This window comes from Ooceraea biroi, chromosome 2 (genome assembly GCF_003672135.1).
Source record: "Ooceraea biroi isolate clonal line C1 chromosome 2, Obir_v5.4, whole genome shotgun sequence".
Lineage (NCBI taxonomy): Eukaryota > Metazoa > Arthropoda > Insecta > Hymenoptera > Formicidae > Ooceraea > Ooceraea biroi.
This window is the reverse complement of record NC_039507.1, coordinates 16,128,691-16,152,396: the sequence shown is the minus strand read 5'-3', so window position 1 is coordinate 16,152,396 and position 23,706 is coordinate 16,128,691. Positions and strand designations below refer to the sequence as shown.

The 23,706-nt window shown below is 42.1% G+C and overlaps 1 protein-coding gene across 1 annotated transcript in view; it reads left to right on the top strand.

Moving 5' to 3' along the window:
* The first annotated feature begins 725 nt into the window (after window positions 1-725).
* Window positions 726-23,706, top strand: part of LOC105280183 (palmitoleoyl-protein carboxylesterase NOTUM) — a 28,833-nt gene continuing 5,852 nt past the window's right edge. Inside the window, exon 1 of the mRNA XM_020031866.2 lies at window positions 726-2,335. Within this exon, the coding sequence (XP_019887425.1) occupies window positions 2,318-2,335 (18 nt within the window). The 5' untranslated portion in view covers window positions 726-2,317. The remainder of the gene's footprint in view (window positions 2,336-23,706) is intronic.

Sequence of the window (23,706 nt, the reverse complement as noted above, 5' to 3'; positions counted from 1 at the left end):
CGTTACTGAACAGAATTACTAATTTTAATTCCAATTAATAACAAATGCACGGCACATATTTACGAGTAACCAATGCGCTATTCGTTACCTGAATATCCTGTTCCTGATATGCGATAAAATAATTCACAAAAACACTTAAAACATAATTGAGGCGCAAAAAAGGTGGTCCTAACAATATATTATCCGATGGTCTAAAATTTTCCACTAAGTTTACACTACGGTGTGACATCGTGCTATAATAAATATTATACGATATTATACAATGGCGCCAACAATATCGTGAATAATAACATTTCTCGCAGCAATGAATGAATAACAAATTAATTCAAGGCCCTATAGTGAAATGCACGCGTGGAATACGATGTAGGGTAATATTATCGAACTTATTACTGACCGCAATTATTTCGATTACAATTGAATCGGCTATCAATCAAAAATCAAATATTGAAACGTAATTACATTGCGATAACAGAAATTCAGAAACAATGAATCGTACGAGTTTGTTCATGGGACATTTATCGGTTTTCCTTATGTGCAATGATAAAAAAGCTGGTATGTATTGTATCACATTTTATACCGACATTATGCATTACTCTGGTTTGAATAACAATGAGAATCATTGTGATATAAAATTACGTTAATTACAAAATGTAAATCACGTAATAATAGAAATAATTTTAACGTTACTAATTTATTATTTAATTCTTAAAAATTATTAATCATTTTAATATTATTTTATTGTAAATTAATCTCTCAGGAGAGAGAGATATTTCAGTATTATAAATGATATTTACATATTGCCATATTACAATTACCTCTTTATTGATTCTACGTTAATTAAGGATCTCATTTCAGTTATGAATGTAATATGATCAATGATTCCGTTAACTGAAATTGCGATGTTATGTTATATCTTACTGTACCAATTACATCAATTAATTATATCGTGTATCAACTGCGGAAATATATATTAAATTAAGTTAAATAGTAAAGAAAAATATATAATATTAGTTTCTAATTTCATTTAATTACAATTAAGATTTAATTACTATTAATATTTGGAAATCAAAATCATGAAAGATATTAAGAACATGTTCTAACTTACACGCCTTCCTTTCGTAGATTATTTTAAATGAAAGCGTGTACATAACGAGACTCAAGACCAAATATTATTAAGACACGTGCAATAGAAGTATAGTCTGAAGAAAATACCTAACCGAATCAATACTGAAGTATCCACGATCAACACACGTACTCGTCGCGTCAAAACAACCCTCCACGTGGTGGCAAGAACTACACTTCTCTCCGCTACCCTCGAGACTACTCACCGTTTCTCTCTAACTTTCTCTCTCTCTCTCTCTTTCTCGCTCTCCCCTACCCTTGTCGCCAGTGTGCTCTTGCTGCTTACTTCGCACGGTTTGAGCTGGCCCGATTGTCAGTCGGTCCCCGGCTCTGATGGTGCAAGGAGCATCGAGGAGCACGTGCCGCTTTCTCTAGCAGAGCATCACATGAGGACGCACAGAAGAATCGAATCATCCTGAGATTTAAATTCTCTTACCGGGACGGACATCCACGGGTAAAAGATTTCCGCATTCGACCGATTCCGGACGAAATTAAAATTTCTAGACGTAACTTCGATCTAGAAATTGCAAGTTCGAGACCCGAAGTTCGAGGCAGGCGGCAAGACTTGGAAGGAAAATAAGAGGAGGAGGAAGAAGAGGTGAGACGGGCGAGAAGAAGAGGTGTCAGTCGCTGTTAGTTCGTCGATCGTGCCCGGCACGTGCGCGTACCTGGCCCCTCGTGCCTTCGAAAGAAGAAGGGTGCATTGGCGGAAGGAGCGAAGAAGGAGAGAAGAAGAAAAGGAAGCGGCCGAAGCGGAAAGTGACGGCAGTGCGCTCCGAACCGTCAGGCGGAACGCTGAGAAAGAGTGCTGAGCGGAATCGGTGCTCCCCTGCGTGCACAGATGCGTGCCGCACCACGTGACTCTCTCGAAACACCCCCGACCGTTTCTTGAATTGTACATCTCACATTGAATCGTCACCATCCTGTCGCAGTAATCGCGGGCACTTTCGTAATCGGTCGATAATCATCAATCGAACTTTGATGACCGTATCGGATGGACGAACGTAATGAGACACAGTGGTGTGACTCTTTGACGAGACCGGAATGGTTCGCGTGAGGATAGACACGCGCTGGTGCACGCGCGTGAATTGAAGGTGGTCGACATTAATTGCGGTGGTTGCGTGTGAATAAGGGCACGACGATTCGTCGCGAGCGGTGACGACTATATTGTATCAGTATTCGAGGGTGGACCAAGATGACGACGGCATTGCAGGTGAGTCAGATTGACCTCATGTCTGGTGCGCGTGTCACGCGGCTCCGCGCTGCAATTCCATTTATGATTGACATAAAAGTCTTACTTCTAGATATACTTTTAGATGGAAACTACTTTGTAAATTTACACGAGGCACATGATTCTATCTCTGAAAATTTGCTCGCGAATACGCGTGGCACGTAAATAGTCTCAAGGGAATCTGTATTTCTATACTTAAACATGATAATCCTATGTTATGTTACATTATTGATTTCTACATATATTACATAGGTCTCATATACATATTTGTGAATATCAAATTGAATATCATCGCTATATCCAATTTCCGAAACTGTTTTAAATTATAAGAATTATAAGAATATTAGAGGATGCACATACTATTTTCGTAGACTCTCAGAAATCAATGCGTTCGATCTTAAAGTGTTACATTTTATTTATTCCACATACGATTTATAAATAGTTTTAATTATCTCTACTTCATTCTCACATTATTGCTTTATTTTGTCATAAGAGACGGAACTTCATTCCAGTTTCATATAAAATATAAATTATGTTAATGCGATAGTTTTTATGTAATACCTATTTCTGTGTTCTTTATACCTAACATTATCTTAATATTTCTCCTCCCCTCTTTTAAATATACATATATCATGCAATAAATTTTCTTAAGAAAGTTTTTAATGGAGACTTTGCAACGCGCCGTTATATTTATATTTTATTTTTGTTGTGAACTTCGTTCATTTACTCTTATTTAACTTTTCGCATCTCACTTTCAAATCTTTGAAGCACACACATATATAGTAAGAAAACTGGCAAAAGAAAATATCGAATATTTTAAATATTGATGTACGACATAATCTCTGGGAATTAAAATAAAATTTCTCCGATTGTGCATTATTCACATAAAAATTCATTCAGCGCAGCAAACGTAAAAACCTATACAGAAGAGGCAAACGTAGATAAAAATGACCATAAAATTAAATTGCCATGCAATGTAGGAAACATGCACACAACCAGATATGATTGAAATTAATTCAGAAGTACGATGTGAACAACAGGGGCGAATGTCCTTTCGTTAATTCCTCCTTGACACATACGCACACGCACGCGCGCGCGTCCACATGAGCGCGTCGTAAGACGAGTAGCGCCGAGGCAACCCAATCCTCTTTTAACGCTCTTTGATCATCTGGAGATTCTGCTTTCACGAGTGCCCGCCGCGCGTTTCTCACCCTGTCGCCCTCCTCTGCCGAGAGTTTCCCCCCGCTGGCATCGTCGCATGCGACCAAGCCCCCACGTACACCGTGGCCTTTAACTTTTAAGTACGATTTAACGAAAGCCTTTGAACGCCCGCCCGCCGCAAAACTCCGGTACCGGTCGCGAATTCCCCAGGGGTTATTTGACCTCCGCAGGCCGCCGCCCTCGGAGACCTCCTTTACCTCTGCGCTTCCGTGCGCTTTCTGTCCCCCTGTCCGCACGGCGATTTGCTGCCATTGCGCTCGCTTTGATATTTTTAATCCTCTTCGCGCGTGACAGGTACGCTCGCACGTCAAAATGTGCGGTCGCGTCCTTTGTGCATCGTGGAAGCGCGGAAATCTGATAGATCCACCATAAATGGTATTAACAATACTTCCATTGAGGATTACGTGGATCTGCTGTCAATTCTGTCACGGCGCAAAGACGTCATGAATAATTAAAGGCAAATCTCGAGCCAATATGTACATGTATAATTAAGCTCGCGTAAAGCGCTCATAACGAAATCATGTTAATCTCAGCGAAAGAGAAATTATTTTATGCATTTTTAACGTCATTTATATCTCATTCACAGATACTCGTATTTATTAATTTATTAAATTAATTTATATATAATACGTATTTATATAATTCATAAAATTAATTTCTGTAATAAGTAATTTAGATATTAATATAGAAGTTTAATATTTGAACGAGAATTAAAATTATAGGTCACACGCGTCACGCAAAAATACGTTTTACCCTTTTATGGAGTGCTAAACAAAATTTAATTGTTTGTCGCTAATAGTACGATCACGTACGCATGTAAATGCCAACACAAGCAATGATTACAGCGTTGATTGAATCTCGTTAGGTGAAAGGCCGCTTCGAGCACAAGCTCGACGTTACCGGACGACTTCCTGGACGACCGACTGCGACGCGCTTGATTTGGCGTATACAATTCGCGCGACGATGCACGCGATCGCGCTGCACGCGATAAATCACCGCGGTAGCTAGCCGCGCACGGGACAAACCGCGAACTCGCGTGAACCGCACGCGATTCTGTCCCGCAAATTTATCGTCGTCTGTCGTCGGCAGAGCCGCGAGGAATATACTTCTCTGTTGAGGGAGCATGCCCGGCCGAAATTTAAAAAATAAATCAATCTGCTTTTTCTCTCGTGTCATATTATTGTTTATTTACCGCTCATATATAATTTTAATGTTTAAACGATGAGACACATGTTTTTTAATTGTTAAAAAGTTGATTTAGTAAAACACGATCGATTAGCTACATATATATACTCTAAACATTTATATACACTCTAAAATTTAAATTATTGTACACAATTTCTTTCCCAAACAACGGTCACAAAAAAACAAAAATAGAGATCTTCAGAGAGAACTTGAATCGAAATTTAAAAAGAATATGCAAAATATTTTTTTTCGAGCTATGAACATCAATGGTAGTAGCAATATGATATTGTTATAAAAGAGTACGTTCTTCTGAATTTTTTGAATTACATACAAATGTTTTTGCTAAATATTTTCAATTGTACTATTTTTGGATGTGCATTGGTTTTATAATATCTTTTACTCATCTGCTTTTATCTTTTGAAGTTCACAGAAAAGTTTTATACAGTGATAATAAATGATATATTTTATTAACACAAATTTAATTGAAAATTGTATCAGATATGTTCGAGAAATTTTAACACTTTCAAGATTAAATACCGAAACATTAATTTCAATTTCTGTTATATGTGTTACAAACTTTAATTGCAATTACTAGAAGAGCAGAATTTTCCACACGGGACACTCGAAATATATTTTATTGTTGCATGTTACAATGATAGCAGGCTTTAGTCATACACGTCACAACTACAATCCAATACCTAGCTTTAACCGCTTCAATAATTCCAATTAATGGTCGAACAAACGAATATGTATAAATTGGAGTTATTTTGTGATTGCAATAAGTTTTTATCACGCTGTTGTTTGAACAGCATGAATTTAGCATGTTAGCATTACACTGACAAATTTTGTCACATACACAGTTAATTTACCAATCGATTATATTTGCTCAAAGAATTGTATAGCACTTTCAATACCATAACTAACATTGCTGAAAAATTATTTTTTAAATATAATATCCACGTATAGTAATCCACATCTCTGATGCAAAAATTCAACAAAAAAGAAGCATGTATATTTTATTTTTACTTATATTGTATAATAATAGTATTCAAATAATTATTTTATTCTTTCTTTTTTAATAAAATTATAATCATGTGGTTTTAAGCAATTATTCCAAACACGGTAACTGACGCGCGATGTAGTCAGTAATATATAATACATAGACATCCGTTTATGAGGATTATATTTGTCGCGACTGGAAATAGCGCGATTCCGAGGGGATTACCTCTGGTTGCGGACACTGGCAAATACGTCGCCCGCGAAGAAAGAAAAGAGGCTGATAATTGCGGCGGTGATCTTCTATGCCACCTGCTGCCAAGGTTAACGTTAACCGCGATATTCGCATGCGTGTCCTTTGGCACCGCGAGCGGCCGCACTCATTAATGAAGGTATATTGATCTCCCGAACACTGCATGACCGGACATCAAAGAGTAGACGAGCAACAAGTATCCCGCTGGGAGAGAGAGGGAGAGGGAGAGAGAGAGAGAGAGAGAGAACCGAAAGCCCGAGATTACAATTTAAGCCTGTTTACGTCGGGATTCCGTCTCTGTGATCTCGCGCGCCACGCATAGTCCGCGTCGATTCGGAATCCCGTCTCCTCCGGCGTTTCTCCACCGCGCCTCTTCCCGTTTTAGCCCTTTGCTCTGCTGCCTTTGCGCACCAGCAACTCGAGATTATTTTCCCAATGTACTCTCGCTGCTCGATATTGCTTCGTAATATAAACGTCCATACCGTCTCATCGGAGAGACGCGCGCGCGCGCGCGCGCCTGTTTTGCAAACAGCTAAATGATAAAACATGAAGGCATATCTTCTCTTTAAATCTTGCAAAATCCTTCTCGCCGCTTATTTCATAGAAATGTAGAAAGTACGGTGATTTAACATAAATTTGATTTTAAGCTTCGTTGCTTCTGTATCATAACATTTCTGTTAAAGAGAAATGTACTTTAAATTTATCAAAAGGCGCTGACTATGTAGGATATCTAATGAGTGTTTTTATAAATGATTAATATGTATATTATACGTGCATTACGCTCGCGCGCAAATAAGAAGCTCAGCTTGTGCAATTAAACTGGAGTATCATCACTGAGGCAGTGGAGCTGTATATTATAGAATAGAACGCAAGAAAGGAAAAAAATGTTCATAGGACATATTCGTGGTAATGTACACTTGAATGACGTGAATGCGAGAGAACCATAACGGCGGGAGGAAGAAAGCGGCGATGACGCTGATGGGCCGCCCTTACAGTCCGCCTTGTAAATGGCGAAAGAAGTGGCCGTTGCAGATCTCGCGCGATGGGAGCAGTATCAATGATCATAATAGTAAGCACCGGATTGTGAGGAGGCTCCACGTCGCAACGCCGTCATTTATCTAAACGCTCTTCGCGCAGAAGAGATTTTAACGTGCCGGCGATAAAATCTCATTGTCGAGGAAACGGTAGACCGGTGAGATCGCCGCGATTTACCGCGAAACTTTTACAACGTTTACCAGTTTGCCGAGAGTTTCGGCAGAGGAGCGATAAGAACAGCAGCGCGTACCTGAAGACACAGGCAGGGCGCTCGGTAGAAACAATGCCCCGTTAGAGAGTAATGCTGGCTCGAGTTCGTTCTACGACGTGCCTTTCTGCGCGGAAATGCCGGAAACCAGGCTGGATAGTGGAGCATTGTGCCAGCAGAAAGCAGCAATTAGTAGTAGACGGGCGTTGCTACCTCGAGTCGAGAGGGATATTCAGTTTGTAGTACTTAAGAGAATCCGGACCTGAAACGACTAACACGACGAGAGTGTCGCCCACCATGGCGGAATTGATAAGTGCCTTCTATAGCGTTACGAGACGTTGATTAATTATCACCGAAAAATGCTCGTCGTTGCACCTTATCTCGGTTCGAATTTTTCTTTCAGCAGGTAGCTACCCCGAGCTGTCACAATGATGACCAAGAATGTTTAGGAGTACTTAAAATTGAGGATTATTAAGAAATGATGCGCGATGAAAATATATTATAAAATGATATATTATATTTTCAGAATATGTTATTTTCCCTACATTTTGGATATTAAGATGTGTGATGCGAAATACGCACATGTATTAAGGATATATTAATTTTTGCAACAACAACAAAGAAGAACAAACTGTGAGAATGATGCGATTGTTCGAATCGATGCACTAATATTATTAACCGACGAAAATCCGCAGGACTATCGCTGCAACAGCAAATTAGCACGCACGCAGATGTTCTATCCCGTTCGAATGTGTAACATACCGGCTATACAAGCAGCGATGGTACCACGGGAATAACAATTACATAGTAAACACGAGTTCGTTAAACTAGGTGGACAGCAGATTTATACAAACAGACCAAGATATATTATAGTATTCTCGGTGAACAACGAAACCGTTACAGGCGACAGGGGAAATACGGAATATCACGGCGATATGGTTCGCCGTGTTGACATCGTGAAGGAGATTCTATAAATCATTATTAATGATATTTTCCTCGGCGAGATAGGTTTCATATGAGACGAGGTCTCGGATGGACCGGTGAATCGCTGTCATAACACAGCGTGGCAATTAGCAGCGGCAGCAATTACTGAGAGTAGACGAGATGTGTACCCAAGAAGGCGACTATACGCGCGTCTACTTAAGAACATCTACATTAGAGGAGATGAATAACGATGGCAATGTGGACACGGATGAGGATAATTGCGACTTGGATTACAGAGCAGCGGACAATTTAATCTTGAAGATCGGGGAGGCAAAAGTATACTTACATCGCGAACAACCTACTCGTTCTACTCATTCCCGTCGCGTGACTAAATGCTCATGAAGATACATTGAATAACGACTAGAACTGTTACAACGATTTTCAAGCGAATGCAAATTTACCAACCGTTGGCTGACAATCCTGCATGTGTATTAATAATATTTTGCTCGTAACGTTTTCAAATCATGATTCGAAGATTTGAGAAAAACTCGAGATGAAATTTGTGCTTTCCGGCGAGATAATTCAACGACTGGACGTCGTTTTTGGACAAGAGATTGTCTAGTTGCTTAAAAAAATTCGATGCAAGGACGGTAACGACGAAAAGCTTAGATGTCCGGACTCTGACGCAAACAAGACTGACGAAGATGATCAAAATGACGGCGACGGCGACGCCGACGACGACGACGACGACGACGACGACGGCGGCGACGGCGACGGCGACGATGCTTCTGCCGTGAGGCGGTGAGCAATTAGCGACACAGCGCGGCGAGATCAGAGGCCGAGGGCGGGGTGGGGAGCGGCGGCCTAATTACACACGGTACCGACCGACTTCAAAGGAGCCGACAGTTCCTCTCCTCTCCGAGCCATCCCCTCCGAATGGCCGGCCCGAGAACAACGCTCCTCTTCCTCGTATACCCCAGAGCCCAGGCGGCCGACGCAAACCTGACTATGCCTTCGATGCTCTTCCTTCTCTCGTTCTCTTTCGTAGGCTCCTCCTCACCCCTTCTATCCCTATCTCTACGAGAATACCCCCTTGCTCTCTTTGATCACCCGGGGTCACTCGCGGTGGCAGAACTCGCTCCGTTCGCGAGTATTATCGTTACATTATCAGATCCCACTGAACGTGATATATTCGCGACGACTCGTAGCTGAGCCGTCAGAAGAAATGTATTGTTTTCCTGCGATTAATCTGAAGTAATATCGACACATTGTATATATTGTATAAGTGAAAGAAAGAATTATTCTATTTGTTGTATAAAGTTTTCGAATTAGTTATGAAGTTTTCTTTCGATCGCTGAAAGAGATAACTCGTAAAGAGATCTATAAAATGATTATGTTATATTTCTATATTTTAATTTTTTTAAGAAAATTTTTGATCGTAATATATTACGTGTGTAGTACAATGTACGGCGCGCGTCATCTTTTTTTTTCCAGGACTCTATTAAAGTGCTGGGTGTTTTATCATTTACGTTGCAGCGTATCGCAATAAAAAGTTTTACGCGCCGTTTTTGTCATATATTTTGGCAGATATATTACGGCAGAAATTTAAGAGACATTTACTCTCTGAAAGATATTTTTTCCAAAGGCTTTTAAAAGTTGTAAGCGGCAAATGTTCACTGGTATCACGCTAGCAACAGATGAATTATCCAGTTTAAAGTGTTTCATTCCTCGCTGAATCCATACGCAGTAATCGCGCATCATAAAGCATAAAATTGTACCTACACTTCTCGAAGTTAAATCGAAAACGCGATCCCTCGTGCGTTCTCCTTCTTCCAGAAGGAGATGATTCGGGGAAGAAACAACTATCAGAGCGTAATTTCGTCCGGCACGCTTGACGGCTCGATTAGTCGTGTCTAAACGAGATCTAAATCCAACGTCCCCGAAAAACGTGCGCGTGGTGCGACCGAGGCTTTCCGTGCTTGCGAGGGAAAGCGAGACGGCGGCATCGGCGGTCGGCATCGCGGCCCAACGATCAAAGGGGCGACGACGAATCACCGTGGCCGTGGGTCGGCGTGCGTCCCGCAAGGGCCCGCGAGCGTGGACACACGAATGGGCACGCGTCGCGCCGAGAAATCGACGGGGACCGGTAAACCCGGCGGATATCGAGGCCGACGCGCGGCTGCTCTCGGACGCCGCCGATCTTCCACGAGGTCGTAACGCCCGACGGGCTTAGCCTTAGCGGCTGCCTCCTCTACCCGAGTCGTGGCCGCAAGTCATCAGTCAAGTCTTTGAGGCCGGCTTCAAGCTGCCTCCCCTCTCTCACCCCTTCTCACTCGCTCTCCGTCTTACTCGGGCCCGCAGAAAAAGGCCTTTTGCCGATCTGGCTTGGCGGTGAGATCAAACGTTTCACGGTCCACCGTACGGTGAACCGACTGCGCGCGCGGGTGCGCCGCTTCAGGCCGATATACATAGATATATACGACGGTGAAGAGCGAGAGGGCGGCGGGGAAGAAGGAAGGGAAGAACGGGTTGCGAGAAGGAACGAGACTCTCTCGCACCGGGGAGAAAGGGCGCGCGCAAGGGGGAACCGGCAAGGATGGTGGAGAGGAGGGACGGGGTTTCGGTTCGGCGAAGGAAAGGGAAAGGGCCCCGGGAAGACACCTAAACAAATACGTGTGCCCTCGCTAACCGATCGCAAATTTGTTGAGGTCCGACCTGGAGATTCGGCCTCGCGGCTCTCCTGGCATAACCGGCTATCTCATTGGCCGATTGGGAGCGCGATCGATTGTTTCGTGATTCCGCGGGATATCTAATCAATCGCCGTTGCCGTGCTCGCGGACAGGCTAGTCGTGCTAAAGCCGGGATATTTTTCTGGGCCTGCTGGTGGTTCGATTTTTTTCGGATTACTGTTTTTCGGCGTAGGCCGATTACGCGGGATTGCTGCGGAATACGCGGACGTGAAAATTGTCCAGACCGGAAATATCGCGATCATACGATATATATTCATAGGGGGATGTTCCGTTAATTTATTTACTTCATCGCTTTAATATTGATATGTTCGTAAATGGAATGGTCGACCGTTTTCATTTAGCAATTTCAAGGAATTTGTTACTCCATACATTGCTTGGGGTCTTTGATGTTTAACATTACACATTTAGTAGCGCCAAAGGCATAGTTTTTAATCTTTCAGCTTAAAACAAAAGGGGATACGTTTCTCTTAATATTCAAAGATGTGTTGGAGAGCTTTTGAGAGATTTTTAGTTTGAGCACCGAAAGATTCCTATTCCCTAAATCCGTATCCGCAAGATGTTCGTAGTCAGTTCAGTAGCTCGTGTGGTAGTTTAGTAGTCGATGCTGCATGAAACAAAAAGAAAAAAAGACGGAAGCGAAATAAACCCCGCAGGAATATACGGTGCGTGCACGAGACGCACAAATCGAATAACGATATAACGCGAACGGCGAGCTTCACGCTACAAGCTTATGCCACGGATTCATACCCTTGGCGGGTCTAATTAGCGATCGAGATGAGCGGCCGCGAACACGCGAAGGCAATTTCCCATTTACGGCTCGAGAAAACGCGGCGGGCCGCGGCGTCGCCGCTGTAAACCCCGCTCCTCCGGTCGTTACGAATCCCTCGATATCTCGATAGCCTCGCGAGGGAAGAAAATTGCCGAGAGACGAACCTCGTTACAGGGCAGTTACGAATTGTATTATCGATTTGTACGGCGTCGAGGATTGGCGGCTGGTACCTTTGATGTGCGCCGAGGTTCGCGAAGGGGGCTTCCGGAAAGAACCGCGGATACGCGCAAGTCCGGGATCGGGCACGCGTGAAGAATCTCCCGGCGAGGAAGCGGCCGCGAGATGAATATGAAGAAGGGAGGAAGAGAGGAGATGGATGCTGCGAGGGCAGCGGGCAATGCAACGCATGAGAGAGAAAGAGAGAGCGAGAGAGGGAGATCTTCGAAATAAGCTCCCGTAAAATGATTGCCTACCTACGCGCCCGCTACCGCGCCGTTATGTCCGATTTCGCCTAACTCGTTTGATGCCAGCCGGCTCCGATTTCTCGGAGCGAGCCGACTGTCGAGTTACGCTCTTGTCAGACTCACAATCAGATGCTCCTGTCGTGTTTCATCTCTCTCGAGATGAGTCTCGAGAGATTAGAAATCAGTCAAGACGCGCAACTACAAACATTTATAAGTAATTCATTGTATTCAATATTGTTTTAATTCTGATTTTTGAATGAGTTAAAAAAGAGAATGCAACTATTTTTCCGGCTAACAGAGAATCTCCTAAGCGAGTATAAGGCGCACTTTTCCCCGTGTTTATTTAGAATATACAAATACGCGTATATAAGTATACAATTTCTAAAATTTTCCAATTTTCTTCGAAATTCTTAAGAACGGAATACAATTTCGTTTATTCGAGCAACAACAATACGACGACAGATAACATTCAGAATTGCTGCGCGCAGTTTCTTCCCGTTGGCAAAGAAGCCGCCCTAATATCGGGGAAGGGGGGAGGGCAGATGGTCTCTCTCGCGCGTGCAAAAACGCCATTTCCAGCGCGCGCGGCCGAGCCCTCGAAACGAGCGGCCATAATCGATGTTCCGTCTCTCGCGCCTCCGCGTTTCTCGCTTCCTCCCCTCGATCCTCCGGGGAATCAAGGTCAAAGTTCGTCAGCGCGGCGGCACGGCGCGGCTCGACGTGCCCTTAAGAATGCAGGGATTTTTCCGCGGCGCGAGGAGCGACTTTTTGCGGCTCGCTGGCAGAGTGTCGGCGGCAGGAAAAACCCAATCTCCCGGTTCCGCCGCGTCGCGCGAGTTACGACGGAGACTCGCGCAAGAGGGAGAGTTAGCAAGAACGCGGTGTAGGCGGCACATCAAAGGCGCACCTCGGGCGTGAACGAGCGAGCGGGCACGCGGCTCAAGTAGAGAGCGGAAGACACCGCCACCAATCCTACCGCCATCCAATATATTTACTCCGATGGACCACCGCTACCATCACCATCGCGCCGCCGCCGCCGCCGCCACCACTACCATCGTCGCCATTACCACCGACGTCAACCGTCGCTGCTATCGCCGCCGCTGCCGCAGCCGCAACCGCCGCGCCGAGCCGCGCCGCATCGCGACCACCGTGCAACCGCCAACCGCCGCACCGCAGTCACGGTCGGCGCGGATACTTTGTTCGCGGCGCGCTACTCCGACCTCTCTTTTCCTCTCTTTTTTTCTATCAATCTCCGCCAGAAAATACGCACCTTAGATTGTAAATTGTGGCATCACGTCGACGCTCGTTAATTCCGTCGCGGTACCGCGGTTCCGTAGATTCTTCCCTTCTGCCCTTCTGCCCTTGTTATTCCTTTTCACGTACGCGTATACTAGAGATGCGTATATGTATAAAGACGTAACGTCTTTTAGACATATTTGCGATGTCTTTTGGATGTTTGTACTGTCTGGATATATGGAAGATTCTGCTTTTAAAAAATGCTCCCTCGGGAGGGAGGGGGAAGAGGCGAAATCGCGTTGTACCTATACAGGGTGTCTCAGAAAGAATGGGACAATCCTCGTGTGCAGATAGAGCGGACTGAACTGACAAGGAAAGGTTTTTAGGTGTTACACTCGGATTTCAAAAATTTTTTGCATGCAGGTAGGGAGGTCCCCAAATAGAAGAAAAATTATAAAAGTAGCGGCCCAAATGCATATTTGCGCGCTATGTGCGCAATTTTCGATGTTAAGTTAATTCCTCAAAAATGCTATTTCTAATCGAATTCTTTGCATTTTTTATTTCACCTAATGCACAACGCTTTAAAAAGAAATCAAAACCAAAAGTAAAACTGAAAAAATTAAAAACCTCCCTTGACCAGATCTTTTATGTCCTCGTTATGGATTCTGATCAAATCTATTTAAAGTCGCATACAATAAATCACGCAGAAAGAGCAAACTACGATTTGCGCAATGTACAATTATTCCAAATTGTGTGCTGGCAGTTGCAGTAAAAAATTAAAAAAGTTACGATGCAAATACCATTTTTGAGCAATGGGCCTTTTATACGCACTGTGCTCGCGCGGCACGAGATTACATTAGACGCTCGTATTTTCTAAACACACACACGCGCGCACACACATAAGTACACACACGCACACAGAAGCACATACGCGCACGCATACACATACACACACACATAATTATTTAAAGCAATATAAATGTGTATTAGGTGAAATAAAAAATGTAAAGAATTCGATTGGAAATAGCATTTTTGAGTAATTAACTTAACATCGAAAATTGCGCACGTAGCGCGCAAATATGCATTTGGGCCGCTACTTTTATTTTTTTCTTCTATTTGGAGACCTCCCTACCTGCATGCAAAAAATTTTTGAAATCCGAGTGTAACACTTAAAAACCCTTCCCTTGTGAGTCGAAAAGTCCTGTACCATTTTGCAATTTTCGCAATAGTTAACGAGTTATTAATTATTAAAAATCGCTGTATTAGTCCGGCCTACCGCCGAATGTAAGAGCGCAACGAGATGCGACCGCCTAGCGATCGAGTGCCTAAAGCCCGGTGTCCACGATGCTAGAAATCGGTCCGAGTTCTAGCATCGTGGACACCGGGCTTAACGATCGCAGTGGCAATGGCTAGGTAGGCCACTTGTAATAAACAACACCCCGCGCGCCTAGCAACCTCGATCACTAGGCGGTCGCATCTCGCCGCTTACTTGCATTCGGCGGTAGGCCGGAATAATACAGTAATTTTTAATAATTAATAACTCGTCAACTATTGCGAAAATTGTAAAATGGTACAGGACTTTTCGACTCAGTTAAGTCCACTCTATCTGCATACGAGCATTGTCCCATTCTTTCTGAGACACCCTGTATATAATATATACAAACAGTATCACAGATGAAATTATATGTACTGTGACACTTTTTTGGCGAGTAAGAGTTATTACTACTATTGTGTGTTCTTTTCCAACCCTATTCTGTATTAACGTACAACACAAGACAGAGAAATTAGAAGCTAACTAATTTAACTAAGATACGACATGCAGGGAAGCGAGATCGGGTTACTGGCTTTTGAAACTGAAATAATTTAGCAAGGACAGTCATTAACAGTCATAACAGAAAGTTAAGCCGGCTCTTTTACATAAAGACACACAATTTGTTATAATGTATTCTGCGCGCTGAAAAATGCACAACGTAGAAGGAAATTACAAGGAAGAGGGTGCGGAAAATTTTCCGCTGCTCTCAGTTCGTTGCTTTCTTTAGGTAATCCGAATACAAAAGTTTTCTTTGCGGCGCCGGATGTCTGTGGTCGTTGTGATTCAACCGTGTTATTCAACGGTCGTGCAGTTCCGCTTCGGATGCGGATCTGCAGAAATGTAGTTTTAAATACATGGACCGCGAGAGCGGCACGGCAGCCAGCTCGCTGAACTTTCCGCATCGTCCATTTCGAGAAAATAAACCTTTGATTGCACTTTGCAACGTGTGCATAGCTTGAACGCTCCTGCTAATGTTATTCGAAATACACAATGCGTTAGCGTTTGTGTATATTCAACTTTCACCATAGTTTTTCACATCGCCGTTTAAATTATTCCAACATTTCCAATATTATATTATCCCGCCATAATTAAATCTTGAATATATAGTAATTGATAATTTATTATATGCAACGTTAATCAAATTAATTAGGAAATAATTGACGTGCATAATTTTAGATATTAAACATCTTAATAAGTAATCCTCAGCTAAAAATTTTGATGAAATAGAATCTCTCTTTCAAAGTAAATGCACAAATCAATATCCGTACTTACTTACGTTACCAAACATACATTTAAAATTCAAAAGCTTTTCTCATTTTTATCTTTCATGTTATCAGTGTTCAAGTAAACTTGGCTAGACTCACTAAGGTAACACTTGCAAAACTTATTCATGCCGAATCCTACTGCGAAGAATTACAATAATCGATAACCGAACGATGTCTGAGATTCCCTCCTGAGTCGAATTCTGCCCTCTTGGCAAGGTTCGCGGCGCTTTTTCGCTGCACGGACAATTAGCGCCAACGAGAATCGCGATCTATGTTAGAGCTAGTTTATGAACCCGGTGTCGAGGAAGTGCGTTGATCTCGCGGGTCGCCGGCAAGCAGGCCGACCGATAAATTAGTTGCCAGGAGATATCTCCTTCACTTTTCCCTCGTGCGACGTTCGGATGCGGCGTGGCACAGCGCGGCACCGCACGGCACGGCGCGGCGAAGCTGAGCGAAGCAAGCGAACGAAGGTGAGGCAGGGCAAGGCAGTCATATTTCAGCCCTTGTTAGGACGAGGGGCCCCTGCCGAGACGGGCCGGGGAGAAAATCTCTTTGACTCGCCGCTCCGTGCCTTAATCCACTGGCGTATACCCTATCTTGCCACCTGCTCTCTCTTCCTTCCTCGTCTCTTCCTTCCCTACACCCTTTTATGCGCGCCTATCTTCTGCTTTCTCTCTTTATCTGCCTGCTTCTTTCACCCTCTCCCTCGATCCCGTTGTCTTTTCTCTTCCTCTCGTTCGAGACCATCGACGTAAATTACGGCAGTTACTTACGCGTCTTTCCCTCTCATTGTGTCGTTCGTTCGGATACTGATTTAAATAAGAGTGATATACGTCTACCGCTGCTGATTATTACGGGATGTAATATTAATTACTATATACCGTGCTAATACACACATAAATATTTGCTTCTGCTGGATATTGAGGTACAAGTGCTTAGGGTACAGGTAAAGCATTTACATACCTTAGGATATTTTGATATTGACTAATAACCTCCCAATTTCAGAATTAATTTGCGAGTAGCATATGCGAATGAGCGATAACATTGCCCTCTGCACCAGAACACTTTGCATAGAACATCAGATCTCAATCATTAAGAATTCTGATCAATTGTGCATGTTTCATGCTTGTCTTTTCCATGTGTTATATTTTTTTGGAGAAACGTATCAAGATTAATAGGGAGAAACATCCACACAGTTTCAAATAAATGCGCTCTATTCGTGAAGCATAGCAGTGACCGTAAAGATACAGGAAATATTGCGCTTTAGCTTCTGTGTGGAAATCAGACGATCGGTGCAGGAACGCATAGCGAAGTCCGTCCGACATCTATCCCCGTGGACAGCTCAATCGCTGGGCATCGAGCGCATATCTCGCGTCACCTCGTGCGGATTTCTTCCTCACTCCGTTAAAGAGGCTGATCTTCTGCCGACGAAGCGGCACGGAAACAAGATCGCGGATAGTTTCGAATGCGCCGTCATCCGTGCGAAAGGTATGCCTCGAGCCGAGGCTTTCGCAACCTAATCCGATGAAACTCGAGTTCTCGCAAGCTATACCTATCCGCGATACCAACTTGCGGATCTTGATATATCGCGATGAGAAAAATCTGAAAGGAAATCGGCGATAATCTTCGCGCTGAAGTATGTTTCTTCAAATGCAGAAACAATTTTTCTTTTTTTTTTTTAAAGAGAGTTTGATGTCGATAGTTTTGGAACACACAGATGTGGGGATATTCAGTTCAGTTCGCTTGAAGGATTGAAGGAAGATATAATATCCATAAATATAACACATATTTTTTTCTTTGTGTTGCAATAACATTAAGTTACTCCAAAGAAAAGTAACAGGAATAAGTGCAACGAGACATCGTTAATTCTTAAGACGGATGTGTATGTGCAGGTTCATATCAGAACGCGTGCCTCTAAACAACGGCAAGATACCGCACGCCCGCATTTTAATTTAACGTCGAGTTTGCATGCTACATTATCTTGCATTACGGGCGACCGGGGAGCACACTTGATGAAATCGATGATAATGAAAAATAATGAATATTCATTCTGCAGCTACGGCGGTTCGTTATACGCGACGTATCTTCAGATTAATTGTAGGATTGTTACACGGCCTGATGATCTCGCTGTAATATAAATTACGTGGAAGTCACGTAAGCCGCATAAATGAGGGCGCGAAATCATATATCTCTCTTTTTTCATAATCTTAATAAAACTTGAAACGAAGCAGGGGAAATAGCTTCAGCGTGCCGTTAAAAATCATTTTCCTCAAGAAGCTAGGAGAGTTAAGCCGGGAGTTCGTCGAGAGTTCGCCGAAAGGGACGGGGATGAAAACCGCTGTCGGCCTTATCCGGGAGAACGTAATCTAGCAACCCCCGGCGGTGCCCTCTTCCTCTACCTCTCTCGTTTCGCGCTCACAGAATCCGCGCTCGTTAAATTGCGAGAGCGCGTCGAAAGCTGACGCTTACTTTCGCTCGTCTCTCAAGGAGCCGCGCCGCGCCGCGCCGCTTGCGCGCGCGCGGTTATGGTAATGCATGGTTTGCGGTGCGTGTTAGCCGGTCGGTCGGCCCTCGTAATGGTAACGAGACGGTCTCTCACCATCATCATCAACATCCGAACGACGACGAAACGCGATGCGAACGATCAACGACTCTCGGGCCGGCCGGCAAGACGCGCGGGCCCTCTCAAAGGTGCCGACCGCGATCCGCTCTCTGGCTATTTTTAACCTGTTTTCGTCTCCCTTATGCGCCCCTCTTCTTCTCACTGTTTTTGTCTCCCTATCTCCCTCTCTCTACGTTGCGCATTCTCTTATAACTGTATTATGTTACTACTAATGTGCGTGAGAGAGACACTCTCCTGTTGTTTGAATCAAGGATCCTGTGTTTGCGATTCAGAATGGGACAGAGTAATGGAATTCGCCGCGTTTCGTAGATTGCAAAGAGATGTTACACAGAAAGATGTAAATCGCACGCAAAAACATACCGTGTGCGAATAACTAAAATGCCTCTGCAAACCTAAATCATTCAATACGTATGAAACCGCACGTTGAATCGCGCACTGTCGCAATTCCATACTGCGTCGGTGGTTCATGTTTAAGGCATCCGTTGCATCTTCGATGCTAGATTGGAGTGTATTCATCATATATGTGGATCATGCGTGTGTCTTCCTAAAGTTCCGTTCTATCTTGCATGTGCTTAGGGAGCCCACGTCCCAGGGTATGAATAAATTCCACGCTCCTACTGCCCTCGTTCCTTTCTTCGTTCTTTCTTTCTTTCTTTCTTTCTTTCTTTATTCTTCTGCCGTGCGTGTGCATTCGCGCACGCCGCATCGGCGGAATGCCACGCATCACCAGCCACGAGAAGCAGTCGACCACGAGGAGGAATCAGGTGTGGAACAAATGAATTCGCGACGGAGGAGGCGGATCAGCCGGGGCTGCTTAATCTCGCGGAAGTGAACGTTTCTTTTGTCGAGGACGCAATCGTAAAGCAGAGCGTTGCTGTCCGACGTTTCCATTCTAGCTGAAGTGCGGAGGTAGAGCTTGCTTGTGCGAACTTGCGAATAAATCGATTCCGCGCGTATCTTGCTACAGTGGGATAAAGTTGTGATATCGCACGTTTAAATTTGGTTTATGTTTAAGAGAATGTGATATCATTTGCGTATTGATACCCCTTTACAAAAAATATCTATCATAGTTTTAATATTTATGGGAAATACGAGTCGCATTTTGTTACCGTGCACAACACTATCGTTTTCTTGAAAACTGATATCGTAAAAATGTTTTAAAGCTTTGCAGATATCAAGGAGATAAATACTTTTTTTTTTATCGAACGAGATAATATCTCTTGACTATGTGTAATATTATCGAAAATATATTAATATTCTATTTGCAGTAAGGTAGTTTTTTATCGTCCGTGCAAATTCAACAAATATCTATAGAAATACATAAAAATCGAGCAACAACCGAGTATTTTGTGAAAATTATATATATATATATAATTTATATATATATGTATATATATATATATATAAAAGACATGTACTAAATCATGCGAATATTTAAAAACCGTATGTCGTAAATACAAAAATTTCAAGGAGAATTTGTTCATTTGGGATGGAATGAAAATATAAAACGAATAAAATCACGTCGATATCGAGCAGCACGGCAGAGTTTTATTAATATTGCGAGAACCGAGGTCGAGAATGATTCCAATGGGAAATGTTTTCAATCATCTGCTGATAATTAAACTCGCTTTTATATGTCTCTTTTAACTTATGAAATTGTAATGGATGTACCATGACAAAAAGAAATAAAATGCAAATAAAAGCGCGATAATAAAATTTAATCGCGGTGTCTACTGAATACTCGATTAAACGTAGATGGATTAATATCCTTTAAAGCGACAAGAATGCAATAATTATCGCCTCTAATTTAATCTGATTCAGTTTTAGTTACGCAATTTACAGTGACGGAGCGTAACATTAATTACAATAACGATATTCCTGAAAATTCCATGGAATTTTCAAGGCGACAGCAATTGCAGGGAAAATTTCGCTGCTAGACATGATTTCTTTGTCTGTGTGCTCAAGATAACAAAATATCGATGCATCCGCGCATACTCGGAGCTCACACGAATACACGAGTGTGCCGCGCTTTGCCATAAAAAGCGGTTCAGATCGCGGCCATTTATCTACGGCGTGATTCATCTCTTTGACTGCGGCGCACGGTATCTTTAAACGTTTTACCTGCTACCGGATTCCGTGCAGCTAGTATACGGTGTGCCGCCGGTCCAAGTAACAGCCGTCACTTTGTCGGCCTTTGTCACGGGGATTATGCGCCGGGTGGCAAATTATGACGGACACCTTCACGCCCAGGACACCCTCTAATGCGCCGACCCGAGGAGCCGGCAAAAAGAAAGAGAGAGAGAAACAGAGAGCAAGCGAGACAGGGAGAAGGTCGAGGGTCCTTAATATACCTCGAGTACGTGTTCCTCCAGAGAGGAAGTCCTAAATTATGCAAAAGTTCCGATAGATTCTATAACTCTAACAAGGGCTATTGCAATTAGGAGAAAGATATGATTAAACGATAGAATCAATTTGTTATATTTATTATTTCGCACGATTCAAACAATTTGTCAAGGAATGATGAAAGTCTAAGAGAATGTTATTTAAGAAATAAAATATTAATTTGGAACGAAAAGTAAAATTGTAATTTATAGATGAATGCTTTTTGATTGTGATATAATATTGTTGACATTAATTAATATTTTTGTAATAATGCGTTGTATATGTGATCTCGATTAGTTTTAAATAAATTATTTCTCTTTTTGTCTCTGGTAGCGTATATAATACAATTAAAAAGTTAATATTATTATAAAATCAAAATTCAACAAACTGCATAAAACAAAATAATTTCATCTTTATGATTCTTGCAAAAAAAGAACATGTTATATACCGTTTCAGTTTTATTTATTTAATTCAATTGTATACTTATTTTGTATACGTATTTAAAAACAGTGAATAATGACTGTATGTTTAAAAATATTTAAGTAACTATTCATCTTCAATATTTTATATAATATAATAAAATAATATAAAAAAATATAAAGACATAATAGAAAAATTTATATTAAAAAGTAAAATTTCATAAATAAAGTAAAATATAAAAATTACAAAGTAAATAAAGCAAAATATTAAACTTTAATGAAATTGGAAAACAATAGGCGGAAAATATTCATCAAAGAATAAAAACACTTGCATCGAGATATTATCGCTAAACTGTATCTTTGAGTTTAACACTTTTTTTTACTTTTTTGTTCAAACTCTCAAATACCCTCGCTCAAAGCGTAACACAAAACTACCCTTCGGTAACTCACTCCAGTCCCTCACCCTACCAAGCTGATTTACGATATAATAAAGTAGTTAAATGCAAAGTAGAAGCTCCTTTGTCCGAGTTCTCAAGTTTATTTACGACCTCGCCGAAAATTTCGATTCGATGCGGATTTTCGAAATCTTTGCATGTTTCCATCTTCACGCTTTCTCGATAATAGTCTTGTAAAGGGTATTCGGCAGGAAAGAGTCGCATCTTTTTCGGTCAACTTTTAGTTTTGTGGTAACAAAAAGGGGAAACTTGCCGCCTTAACCCAGGTACACCTAATTCCGACGAAACGTTAAGCATTTTCCGCTCTCGGCGGCTTTTAACTTTTTAAAACCTCCAAGATGTCACGCTGATATTTTGAAATGAAACAAAATTTCTCTAACGATTTGCTATGGGTTCATGAAAAATAAGCCTAATTCGGAGAATATTTCATTGCTTTGAACATAAGAAGAAGGCGAAAAACAGGTAACGTTTATCTCTTCTCAGAAAATTTGATCTTTCAGTAACATTAAAAACTGTTGCTTTCAGATTCTAAAGACTGTCATGATAGTTTCTTAACATTTTTTATAATTAAATTATACAAATCAATTCTATTAAGGAAAACTTTAAGTTGCAATAACACTGGCGACATGAAATCTGTTTCATTTTTTACTACTTTGATTTTATGTTTCAAAACTATTTTGATTTAGCTTTCAATGTTACTTTGTGCGAGAATCAATTAGCCATGATTTAAAAATTATTGAATGAAAATTAGATTAATTAAATTTCATTGAATGTGCATCAAATGTAATTATATGTTTTATAATTTTTATTAGGAAATGCGATATACGCGGCATAATTGAGTTTTCAAAAGCGCACAATTTTGCACAATGTATAATTGACTGATCGGGAAAATGCTAAGTACTCACTTCGCATTAATCGCGTGAAAATATGCAGCCAACAATCGGCATTCACGGTTAAATCACGGCATCGCGACGCAATGAAAAGCTAAGGAAGATGAACTCTTTTCCTTTTTGCTCCTACTACCTTGTACGGAGCGGAACCCAATCTGCCGTTTGAGGCCCATTATGCCCGATCATAATTGCGTCGCAACAACGTTTCTCTTTCCTACCATCCGCAGTGTTGGCGGCGGCCTTTCATCTCGGGCCGAGACCGAGAGCGAGCTTCTGTTTCCGAGGTGTTTCCGCCGCCGGCTACCGTCCTGGAAGCTAGAACTTGATCCCCTAAGTAGTCGCTTTCGTAAAAGAGTGGCAGAAGGTCGAGCGAAGAAGGGAGGGACGTTGTTGCGGTAAAATGCGCCAAGAACACCGACGAAGATGGCCAGCCGGGTGTGGGACAGGGAGGGAGCATGGCGCCGTGTAGCTTATCGTTGTCGTCCTTTTTTAATTTATTCCCGCGGTTGCTCATTTGTTACGCGGTCCGACGTGTTTGTCTGATCGACGACACGTTCGCACAAAAATTGTTGTGAAAAAGCAAGAAAATACCACGAACAAGACGCACAAGAAATGTGTGCGTTTTATATTAACTTTCTTCAATAATCTTCGATTATTTGATTATTATAATACATGACAATTTTACGATGGATAAGCAAACTTGCATCCTCCATGTAAATAAGATAGAAGAATAATTGATTTAAAATATGAGATGAAATAAAATGTTTAATAAATTACGTTGACAAAAGATGTATCATCTGTATCGTGTTTTAGATTCTGATATGCAAACCTCCGCTCACTTTTCTAGTTCGAAAAATGTTAAAAGTCGCGTGATAAGCAATTTCCCTTAGTACTTGCAAGTACTAGAAGAAAGTGCTCAACAAGAAAGTTATCTTGGTAAAGTTATCTTTAGCAAGTGAGCTATCT